Genomic DNA, 12,762 nt, shown 5'->3' with positions numbered 1-12,762 from the left:
TTAATTTAGTTAATTAATTTAATTAAATTAATTAGTTAATTTAATTACTTTTTTGTGGGGTGGTACAGGGTATTTAAGAGTTGAGCCTGCTCGACTTTAGCATTCCTTTCTTGTTTACTTGTTTCAAATAATTTCGGTATGGCAAACAACTTTCAAATTCATCTGTAGTTTGAAATATCAGACTTACCACCCTTTTTATAAAGATTAATAATAAAAGATTCTCTCCAAATAGTTGGAAAGATTGAGGAACCAAGTGACAGATTAAAGATTTTAAGTAATGGCTGTAAAAGGGAACTAGAACACTCCTTCAGAACACAACTAGGAATGTTGTCTGCTCCTGGACAGTATGAAGGTTTTAATGATTTGAGCAGAAAGTAGACAGCTATCAGTAGTTATGGGAACGTAAATAGTGTGGGAAGATGAAATGCTATAAGAATTAGAGGTACTACTAATAGAGACAGAGGAATAAGTTGACTGGAAGAAGTTGGCAAGCAAGTCATCACTTCAGAATCGTTGCTGGCTTTTTTGTCACCAAAGAAAAATGCTGAAGGTAGAGAAGCAGTTTTACGTTTAGATTTAACGAACTTATAGAATTGTTTAGGGTCCTGTGCAAATTGCATCTTGCATCGGGCAAGGTAATTATTATAATATCGTGAATTGAGAACAAATTTTGATTTCGCTATAGAGTATTTATAGAAGTTAAGAGATAGGCCCGACTGCTTATACTTTCTAAAGCATCAAGATTTAACATTTTTTAAGTTTGAAAGTCTTGGTGAAAACCAAGGATGTTTTGATGACGCAGATGATATGACACTATTTGGGATACAGACATCAAAAAGAGCATTAATAGTGTCATAAAAAAACTTTACGGCTATGTTGATATCAACCGCACTATACAAAAAGGACTAATTAGTTGTAGTTCGTTAAGCAAAGAAAAATTTCCTTTGCGAAAGCAACGACGTGTTTTGTTAGAATTAAGTGTAGGAATAAAGGTATGACTTGAAAATGATAGGGAGATTTCTAAAGTAGGGTGGTAACTATCTTCAGGCACTGACAGGGGTAAAGACCTAGAGACTACAGCGCTACTAGGGTCAATGACATAGACGAGATCAAGCATTTTGCTGAGGCGATTAGGTAAATAATTAATTTGAAACAAAGAAAGGTCCAACAGGCATTCCACAAATGCATGCTCTGCTGAGGCCACCAAATAATTGGACTAATTAAAAAACTACCATTCTATGTTAGGCAAATTAAAATCACCTAGCATGACAAACGCATCTCTGTCACGGAGATGAATGGAAATTCCTTTAATACAAGTTATACTTTGCATATAAACCTGAATATCGGAAGAGGGAGGTATATACGAGCAAAACACGGAAAAGTTACTTTAACAGCAAAAAATTCATCATCATTTGGCACATCACCATCAATGATTTCCGATCGAAGGTTGGATTCGACTGCAATCAGTACCCATCCGCCTCGACGACTCGGACGATCATGACGAAAGATACAAAAGTCATCTAATAAAATGTCATTATCAGAAATCGTAGAATTTAACCACGTTTCTGAAAACGCAATAATATTATAATCAAAAGAAAAACTACTCAGAAATAAATTCCCGGGCTTGGACAAAAGACCTCTAAATTCTGATACAGAATATTAAGCGAAAAAGGTCGCGCTTCTAGTTTTTTTGAAGCCAAACTTGACGTTGGTTTCGAAGAAAGAGTTCTACAATGTAAATCAACAGGCGGTGACGAAACTCGTTTTTTCTGCATAAACTCATGAACAATGTGAACAAATTTTGGATCACATATAATTGTAAAAGCCTCAGGCGGAACACTTATTTTAAACGAGGCTATTTCACGGGGCTCAGCAAAACTGAACTTCGAAATAGCTACACTAGCCGTCGATTTACTGGCAATATAGGCTGCTATAGATTCACAAGTGGTATCGGAAGATAATCTTGATCCAAAAACTTGTCTTCTGGGAGATATAACAGTAAGAGCAGGGGGTGAGGCAGAGCAGCAACTGACGCACTTTCTGCAGCTTGTGATGAGACTGCGGGGGATATTGCAGAAAATTTTATAGAGGAAGCTTTCTTAGAAGCTTTCGAGGCCACTACTGCCTTGCTTACTGCAGGAGGTTTTGTCAACGGTGCTAAGGTGACCTGAGCAGGAGAAGGCACAGCGGAAATTCCAAACAAATTTCCAGGGGGAGCAGACAATGAGATTGCTGGCGATAGATCTACTGTAGAACTTGGGCGTAATAAAATTGGGAGAAAATTATGAAAATTACCAAAAACATTACGTTGTTCATCTGTTCTTTCTTATAGTTAATAACCCAAGTGTATGTGATCTTGTGTATTATACAGTGTTTATTAATGATCACGACACCAAGATACATAGTATAGTTTAAATTAGGAATATAATGAAGAATGGTGGAGACGGTGAATATTAGATTATGCAGCTGATGTACTCTGCTTTTACGGCTGACTGATGACTCCTGCTACTTTAAACCAAAATGAGTAGTAAGTACTGATGGCGATGCTGCTTCTAGGTGTTCCGCCATTCTCACTTTCCTGTCTTCCCATCTTACATCTTAACATCTTAACAGGAAACTTGTGTCCAAATTTCACCTTCTTAACTCTTTTCATTTGGGCTTTACGTCAACACAAATTATTCAACTTTAATGTGTGTTCAATGCAAAATATGAATACTGTGAGTATTAAATCTTAACAGGAAACTTGTGTCCAAATTTCACCTTCTTAACTCTTTTCATTTGGGCTTTACGTCAACACAAATTATTCAACTTTAATGTGTGTTCAATGCAAAATATGAATACTGTGAGTATTAAATGTGTGTTTCTGTTTTCTAGAACGACGCTCACATTTGACTGACTAATTTTGTAAAAATCCCATAACGCACAGCTGTCAGAAACAGCTGACAGTCGACGAGTACATTTCACTGACTAATTGTTTTCAATCCTAGCGAGGTCCTAAATAAATGTAAATTTATTATTAAGCTATATTTGCTCTATCTATGTAGACCACGAATGGTATATCACATGAGCACGCTGCGGCTGGCTAACATGAGCTACCTGATAAAGTGCGCACACATGGTAGAAGATAAGGAATCGATGATAGTATGTAGACGATAGCATAAGAACTAGGATAAGAATTTATATATAAAACAAGTAGAGAAGCTAAAGTCGGTTATCGCGATTTGAAATACTCTGTACATATGTGTAGAATAATTATGAGTGTATGTGTGTGTTTGTGTGTGCCTGTGTATGTCTCGTGTGCCTTTAGAAAGCAGTAACAACAACAACAGCTGCGGGCACTACTTGGTCTTATGTACATATATGGCTACAACTTCCTGTTAAATCGGCCTATCTGGTGGTGTCTCTAGCTCTTATAGTCTCTGAGATCCAGTTGTTCATACGGACAGACGGGTAGACAGACAGACAGGGCTAGATCGACTCGTCTAGAAACTCCAAATAAAGGCGCCTTATTTGTGTACGCTCTCCAAGTTTTTTATTTTTTCGATTTTCCCCCCACTTTCCCCCTATGGAAGTTTTCCCTATTTTCCGTTCACCTATGTCTCGAAGACTATGAGACCTACGGACACCAAATTTTATTCCAAGATGCCTTATGTGAATACGTAGAAAATGCCACGCATAGATATGCAAACACTCACACAGACGCAATTGCTATGTAAATGTGCATTTATAATTCTTTAAATTTCTAATCATACAGAGTATTTCGAAGTCGGGATACCTGACTTTAACTTTGTTACAGCCTGTACCTGAAGGGAAAAGACTATATTAATTTTGTGCGAATGTATGTAACAGGCAGAAGCAGGCGTGGCAGACCGCACAAAGTATACATTTATTGATCAGGATGACAAGGCGAGTCGATATAGCCATGTCCGTCTGTCCGTCCATCCGTGAACGCAAGCATCTCGGGAAGTACAAGAAGAAGAATAACCAAACTCGGTATCCAGATTCTCCTAAGTCCGAGGAAGGATGAGTTGATGGTTTTTCCCTGATGCCAAATTTCGCACAAAGATGCCTTATGTGTGTACGCTATACGAGTTTCTTTTATGTTTTTGATTTACCCCACACTTCCCCGCTATGGCGGTTTTCCCGATTTTCTCGGAGACTATAAGACCTACGAACAACATTTTTGTCCCTGATGCGCTATGTGAATACGCAGAAAATATGTATTTTGGAATTTCCCTCCCTCCCCTCTCCCCCACGAAAATCGTGATTTTCTCTAGCTCCCGTAATTCCTGGAATTTCGACTCATTTTGCAAATATCCCCAAATGGTTAAATGTCCGTATTTCATTATGATAGACCGATTTAACAAGAAGTTATAGCCATAAATATATTTGCTGCCCAAGCGCTGCCCGCAGCTGTTGTTGATGCGGATGCTTTGGTTAACTGCAAACATGCTCACACAGAGATGAATAGACGCACATAGACATCGGATGATTTTCCGACACGTGGACATGCCATGTCCAACTGACTATTAGAAAAACATAGATTTTCTGGGTTAAGACCACAAAAAGTCAAGGATTGGCCTTGTGATTTGTTAATCGTCATGGCGAAGGCAAAGCGAATCGGGAACTGAATTCTTTTAAATTCAAAGGGCATATCCATTGGGATCATTGGAATCCTTGGAATAAGAACTATCTCGTCTTTAAATTTTCCGTTGAGTATCGTCGCGTGAATCACATTACTCATCAGTCTTCTTATCCCCAAGCGCATTTCATTACCTTGGTTTGGTTGATTTAGATTTCGAAGCATGATGACTACGGAGCCGGCCTTCAGTTGTAAATTGTGCAGTGGTAAACCAGGCACATCCAATGAGCCTAAAAATTCAATTGAATAATTAGTGGCATCATCTTCGTCCGATATACAATCAATAGTTTTGAATGAATGCATAGTTCCAACGATTTGATTCTGAACTATAATGTTAAAGTCATTCACATCTTTATTCTTAGCCGCCAAAATTTATGACCCCCCTATCCAATTGTTATACCGATAGTCAGCAATTGTTCGGAGAAATCTTCAACAGATGATTCGTTCTACAATGCAACTCGCATATTTGCTGTCAGTTGCATTTTCTTCACATAGCACCACAGATTTGATGATTTGAGGTAAGCATTTATTTCATCTGCAGCAGTCGATCTTGGAATGACTGGCAGGGTTCCACCATTAAATAAATTACACTTTTGCAACTTAAATATTTATGTATATACTGACTCTGACTGAATGGACAGAAAAATCAATTTTTGGACTTTATTTTGCCCCCTTTGGAAGTCGAATTCCAATGTTTTTAATAGTTATTCTGCTATTCTGGATGGATACAAATAAAACAAATCAAAACCCATAAAAATCCGACCAGCCGTTCTCGACTTATAAGTGTTCGAACAGACACGACTTTGTTTTATATATATAATAATAATAGAATATATATATATATACAATAATAATAAAAATATATATTATATATATGTGTCGGAGTTGGGTCCTTTCGAATCTAGCCGTTTAACAAGCTGCCTCTATTTGCTCTTGTGTTTGATAAGAACGAAGTAGGGCCCTATTTTGTGCCACATCAACGCGGCGCTCTTCTCGTGATATTTGCCGTTCTTCATCAATTGATTCGCAATGTTCCGTAGCCTATTTGCATTATGACTCTGTTGGGAAAGATTAGATCTTCTTGGTCGCGGTATTATTAATACAAATATTCACACATCAAAACAAATCACAGATATTAATTAAATAAATTACACTTTCGCGACGTAAATATTAAAATAATATACTGACTCTGACTGGATTGACAGAAAAATTTGAAACGGTATATTTTTCCATTTGTCATCGGTTGAAAAATTCAGAATTTTCATACAAACTTTGGGCTTTGGTTTTCCCGGTATTCGTTATTCTGCTATTCTGGACTTGTATCCGTCCGTACAAAACAAGTCAAAACCCATAAAATTCGGTCCAGCCGTTCTCGACGTTATGTGTTCGAACCTTTGTTAAAACATATATACTATATATTGATGATTTTATTGGCCGGTAAAATTGTTGCCTTTTCGTAAAACAAACAAATCACCACTGCCTTCTTCCAATTTATGTAGGGGGATCACTCCACACATACACATACACACACGTTATACAATAGTAATGCGTGTACGTCTATATTCTGTGGCTTCACTTTATACATCACTTTTTCTAATTTTTGAACTTATCAAGTAACGCTAGTAATTATAAACTATTCTTCTTCAACAGATCCTTGTATGCAATTGCAGCAAAGTGAATAAGCTTAAAATGCACTGTAAACATTTACACGAATCCACAATTTAACTCATTTAAATTGAATATTTCAATCTTTAAAAGTCTTGGACGTATTTTAATTTTAACACGCACTGAAGATATTTTAATTTCAAAAAAATACCTTTTATTTTAGGGAAAACCCAAATCTTGCGATAAGAAAAAGATCGGCAGAGACTACCAAAGCTAATCTCACTTCCAAACGGTTCAAACGGTAAATGTAAGTATGTCTTCTATTTACAAACATACTCAATAATATCGTTACTTTCAATAAATATCTTTTTATTTTTTAGTGACAAATTGTATCAGTCGAGCAAGTCCGACGGTGAAAGACACTGCAAAAAGAAGAATAGCGAATCCCCTCCTGCAGTTTGTGTCGTGGAACTGGAGTGAAATTTTTTCGCTAATAACTTTTCTAGAAGTTACTGATTAAGATGAAATTTGAAGAAAAGTAGAGAATTACATATTAGATACGTGTTCAAACCTTGGTTTCGTCAATTTTGGAATTATGGGTAGCAGATATTAAAATCCTTTAGTATGGTGAGGGGGAAAAGGGTGTGGTCGGAATAAAAAACGTTCGTATGGAGACGGATACGGGGTCGGAGTTGCTTCTACCATCTATAATACGAAAAATATGTATATTAAATAAAAGTAAACTCGTTCATGTATGAGCAAGAGAGAAAGTAAGTACATCATTTCAATATTTTTCAATGCTTCGAAAATGATTTGGCTATTTTTAACCGACTTCAAAAAAGAAGAATGTTATTAAATCGTCTGTATTTATACTCTGTACATAAAATGCACAAGAGTATATTAGGTTTGCGGGAGCTGAAAATGTAACAGGCTGAAGGAGGCGTGGCAGACCCCACAAAGTATATATATTCTTGATCTTGACTGTCTGTCTGTCCGTCTGTCCGTCCGTATGAACACCTGGATCTCAGAGACTATAAGAGATAGAGACACCAAATTTTGCACAAAGATGCCTTATGTGTGTATTCTATACTGCAAAAAGAAGAATAGCGAATCCCCTCCTGCACTTTGTGTCGTGGAACTGGAGTGAAATTTTTTCGCTAATAACTTTTCTAGAATTTACTGATTAAGATGAAATTTGAAGAAAAGTAGAGAATTACATATTAGATACGTGTTCAAACCTTGGTTTCGTCAATTTTGGAATTATGGGTAGCAGATATTAAAATCCTTTAGTATGGTGAGGGGGAGAAGGGTGTGGTCGGAATAAAAAACGTTCGTATGGAGACGGAAATGGCTATACGGGGTCGGAGTTTCAATATTTTTCAATGCTTCGAAAATGATTCGGCTATTTTTAACCGACTTCAAAAAAGAAGAAAGTTATTAAATCGTCTGTATTTATACTCTGTACATAAAATGCACAAGAGTATATTAGGTTTGCGGGAGCTGAAAATGTAACCCCACAAAGTATATATATTCTTGATCACCGTGACAAGACGAGTCGATCTAGCCCTGTCTGTCCGTCTGTCCGTCCGTATGAACACCTGGATCTCAGAGATCTCAGAGATTTCCCGACTTTGAAATACTCTGTACATATGTTTACAATAATTATAGAAAACAGAAAAAAAATAAAAATTAAATGGAAAATCGGGAGAACCCCCATAGGGGGGAAGTGGGGGGGAAAATAAAAAAATAAAACAAACTCGTATAGAATACACACATAAGGCATCTTTGTGCAAAATTTGGTGTCTCTATCTCTTATAGTCTCTGAGATCCAGGTGTTCATACGGACGGACAGACGGACAGACAGACAGTCAAGATCAAGAATATATATACTTTGTGGGGTCTGCCACGCCTTCTTCTGCCTGTTACATTTTCCAGCTACCGCAAACCTAATATACTTCTGTACATTTCATGTACAGAGTATAAACAGCACAAGCATTGGCTTCCGCTGGGATTGCTGCTACTTTATTGGATGGGGGTCGAACAGTCGAACATCGTACATGAAATATAATTAAAATATCCGGAAAAGCAAAAATCTTGCAAGTGTGTGATAATTGGATGGGCATTAAATCATTACTAAGATATTAATTATTGCTTATGTATACAGCGCTGATAATAGATTTTCACAACTTCAACCAATCACAACTTTAGCACCAGGCTTCCCCTCAATATAATACTTAGAGAAATTTGATAAAGCAATAACTTTGAATGGGAAATTCAAAGGCAAGGACGTTTTAAGTCCGCTCAATGATTCCATCCCATGTGCCATTTAAGCGTCTTAAATTCATTGTTCGCCTTGCATTCGCCATTACCGTCAATAATTCGCAGCGACAATATTTAGTAATATGCGGTATAAGTTCGAAAAGTTATGTTTCCTGACATGGCGAAGTCTTCCCCCCTATGGGGGTTTTCCCGATTTTCCATTCGTATAATCGCCTATATCTCGGAGTCTATAAGACCTAGGAACACAAAATTTTAGTCCAAGATCCTTTATGTGAATACAAAGAAAATGTGTATTTTGGAATTTCCCTCCCTCCCCCATTCCCCCCGCAAATCGTAACTCCCGTAATTCTTGGAATTTCGATCTCAAACTTGGCAAATACCTCCATTTAGTTATTATAGTCCAAATGCCAAGTTTCATCATGATAGGTCGATTTAACAGGAAATTATAGCCATATATGTATAAGATCAAGTAGTGCCTGCAGCTGTTGTTGTTACTGCTTTGCTCAGACACACGAGATATACACAGACACACACAAACACACATACACGCATAATTATTCTACACATATGTGCAGAGTATTTTAAAGTCGGGATACCCGACTTTAGCTTCTCTACTTGCTTTGAACTCTTATGGACAAAAAATAATGCAGTCTCCAATTTCAGCCATATACGATTGTAAAGAAGAAGTCGAGTTACATTGCGATGCAAGTTCAATAGGATTTGGAGTGGTACTCATGCAGAAAAAAAGCGATGGGAAAACGAATCCAATATTTAATTCTTCTAAGCGTACAACAGCGACAAAGTCAAAGTATCATAGTTTTGAGCTGGAGACATTAGCGATAATTTATGCCATACGGAGGTTTTGATTTTACCTACACGGGAAACGGTTCAAAATAGTCACAAATTGCAACTCTTTAACCCTTACGTTGAACAAGGTTGATTTAAACCACAGAATCGCTAGATCGGTATTGGAACTCCAAAACTACGATTATGAGCTAGTTCACAGAGCTGAGTGTAAAATGCAACATGTAGACGCCTTAAGCAGAGCACACATACTATATTTTGGTAGTGGAAACAAATAGCTTTGAGGACAATCTTGTTATCTGCCAAGCAGGGGATCCCAAGCGATTAAAAAACTTTTAGAGAAAAGTAAGCAAAAAATGTACGAGATGAGAAACGGGATTGTTTATAGGAAAACAAATGATAGGTTACTCTTTTATGTAAGATATGAAAAGCCATATGTTGCGCACAATGAACTGGGTCATATTGGCAGAAACAAAATGATGGACATTATTTCGAGAAGTTATTGGTACGCAAATCTTAAGGAAAAGTGCAGCAATCATATAAAGAGTGGAAAAACGGAGGGACCATTACATAGCATACCAAAAGGAGGTAAACCATTCCAGTTAATACATATTGATCATTACGGACCAGTAGCTACAGGCAGGGCAAATGAGCATATTTTCTTGATGGTAGACGGGTTTACGAAATTTGTTAGACTGTACACAACAAAAATAACGAATATAAAGGAAGTTATGAAAGAGAGAAAGAGATTATTTTAGAGCATATAGCAGACCAAAATTCATAGTTTCTGACAGAGACAGATGTTTTACGTCCAAAGAGTTTGAAGAGTTTCTAACGGATTTGAATATTATACACATAATGATAGCGACTGGATCTCCTCAGGCAAATGGACAAGTTGAAAGGATAAACAGGAGTTTAGGTCAAATGATTTAGAAGTTGAGTGAAACAGATAAGGGCAGACATTGGGATTCAGTCGAACAAGTTAAATACTCTCTCTCACACTCCATCGTAGCATTAAACATATTCCATGTAAGGTATTGTTCGGCGTCGAGCAGGTGATATATTAGACGAGCTTAGAGAAAAGTTGGAAGAAGTTAACAATACGATTAATAAAAGCTGTTTTAAAAAATCAGAATTGATGTTGAAGAAAACCCAAAACGAAAGTCATACAATGAATCATATTGTAATAATTCGAAGAGAAAACCGAGAAGCTATAAAAAGGGAGACAACGTAATGGTTAACAAATAAAAAAGATAAAGTCACCCGACTTTGAAATACTCTGTACATATGTTTGCAATAATTATAGAAAATAAAAAAATTAAGAAAATTAAAAAAAAAAGTTTGGGTCGATTTTACCTTTCTCAAAGCCGGATCCTCGTGGTCCGGATGATGTTTGGATGGACACCAATTAATTAAAGGCTCTTGTGGTCCTGTAGATGCGAATAGAAGTAAGACGTTTGGCTTAGTTCTCGTAATCAGAAGCGAGCTGCACCAGAATCCTGAGCAGGAAGGTAACTACTCGCAGTGATTAAGGACACCTGGTGGTGATCCTTGGGAGCATATAGTTCGAGGTGACGTGTTAAAGCAATCACCGGCTCCCGTATTTACCAAAAGTAACACGTCGTTCGTTATAATTTTCATTTCATTTTATTTAATAATTTATGGCTTATATAGCCATGCTTAGGCTATGACTATTTACATTCACCACTTCCATGTATTGGCCATTGCCCAATCACTTCTTAATCTAAAGTCCGTAAGCTAATCTGCTGGCGGTTTCACTATCTAAAGTGTGCGAAATAAGTCTCTGGGACAAAAATATTTTTTGTTGTAAAAACTACATTGCATTATTTTTTGTGTTTTTTTTTTTTTACCAATATTTAAAACCATCTTCTCTCTTGCTTATGGCGAGAATTCTCCCAAAAATGCGTTAATTTTTACCGCTACGACTTAAAATAGCTTGCAGCTTCGCTTGCTAGAGCGAAATAAGTAGCTGGGACAAATAACAAAATAGTACGCACGTTGTGAAGCTAAAACTAATGAAACGATATTATTATTCACCCTTACAATAATTAGAAGTGGTGCAGAATAAAGTAAATAATCGCCTATTCAACACCGAAACGCATTTATAAAAAAAGAGAAATGAAGGAAAATGATGAGTGACAATGATGAGGATTTGACAAATATAGCGGCCTAAGACGGTTGCTAAAAACATATATGTAATTGTCCAACGAATGGAAATAAATCTGAATTAATTCAGAGATTGATCGATGCTCAAAAGCATGATGAAATATTGCGAAATAAGTACAGTACTGGAATCAACGGCAGCAAAACAAACGAGAAGAAAGAATAAAGAAAACGAAAGCAACAACAACGAAGTACAGCAAGCTGACGAAAGTACCGACTATGACACAAAGCAAGGCAATGAAATAAACAATGACAAGATGTTCAACGAACAAATTCGCGTTCTAAGTACCCTTCAGTTCGGCTTGTGGCAGTTGTCCACTTTGGGCTACCCATGGATAGGTCCTAAGCTCAACCAGTGTCAACACCAGTCCCAGCGCCATAGCGGTAGGACATCGACACAAAACAGAATTACGAAAAAATATTGCGTCGTCTTTCGTTGCCCGAACGAAAGGCAGTGCGACAGTGCTAAAAGTAACGATGTGATGCACGTGCGCTGTGTTCGACAATAACAATAACAAATATTAGGCAAGTCTCGCTATTTTGTTCGCTCGTCTAATTACACCAACAAATATTAGGCAAATGTCGTTGCTTTTTTAAGCTACTTTTCTATTCTTTTGCATTTCCCCTGACTCCGATTGCTTTGTCTTGTTCTGACATTTAGTTTGCCGCAAAATGTTGCATGTCACGTGTGTGTTAATTGCGTAGTGAAAGACGAATAGGGTTTTGAAAAGTGCGACATATACAAAGGTAAGAATGAAGTATTTATACTTGTTGTTGGAGCACCCTACTTAGCTTCTAAGCCTTTTCTTTGCGCTCTCTATCGCGCCCTTTACTGCGCTCTCTATGGCGCTCTCTTTGTGCATTACTTTTCTTATGCCGGCCCGCTGACTTGTAGCGGCAGCAGGCAAATGACTTGTTAAATACTTCTCGCACGTTCAACATCGTTTTTACAATTACCAAGCCATTAAAAGCCATTTTAATAATCAAAGAACACCGCGTCTCATTTAATAAATAGTTAAATATTGTTTGTTGCACCCGCTAAAAAGCTAGCGATTTTTTATTGGCGCCCGAGCAGGGACATCGGTTTTCATAAGATTATTTCCTCGTTTTTTTGCGGTCTTTGTGGCTTGGTTTTTGTGCGCGGTCGTGTGATTTGTACCTCGTTTGATTTGGATCTGGTGTCGTTTGGATACCATATACATACATTTATTTGGATTTGGAGCTTGGTGCCTTGGTGTTCTGGATAC

At 37.2% G+C, this 12,762-nt stretch overlaps 1 protein-coding gene across 2 annotated transcripts in view; it reads left to right on the top strand.

Annotated features, from left to right (window-relative positions):
• The window catches only part of LOC115630405 (transcriptional regulator ATRX-like), a 154,571-nt gene extending 147,754 nt beyond the window's left edge, over positions 1–6,817 (top strand). For both annotated transcript variants that reach the window (XM_030526935.1, XM_030526936.1), the window contains exons 20-21: positions 6,471–6,554; positions 6,628–6,817. In XM_030526935.1, the coding sequence (XP_030382795.1) occupies positions 6,471–6,552 (82 nt within the window). In that variant the 3' untranslated portion in view covers positions 6,553–6,554; positions 6,628–6,817. The remainder of the gene's footprint in view (positions 1–6,470; positions 6,555–6,627) is intronic.
• The last annotated feature ends 5,945 nt before the right edge of the window (positions 6,818–12,762 follow it).

The sequence above is a fragment of the Scaptodrosophila lebanonensis genome, unplaced genomic scaffold, assembly GCF_003285725.1.
Source record: "Scaptodrosophila lebanonensis strain 11010-0011.00,11010-0021.00 unplaced genomic scaffold, SlebRS2 tig00001410-arrow-pilon, whole genome shotgun sequence".
NCBI classification, from domain to species: domain Eukaryota; kingdom Metazoa; phylum Arthropoda; class Insecta; order Diptera; family Drosophilidae; genus Scaptodrosophila; species Scaptodrosophila lebanonensis.
The sequence above is the reverse complement of the archived record's forward strand: the minus strand, read 5'-3'. Positions and strand labels throughout refer to the sequence as shown.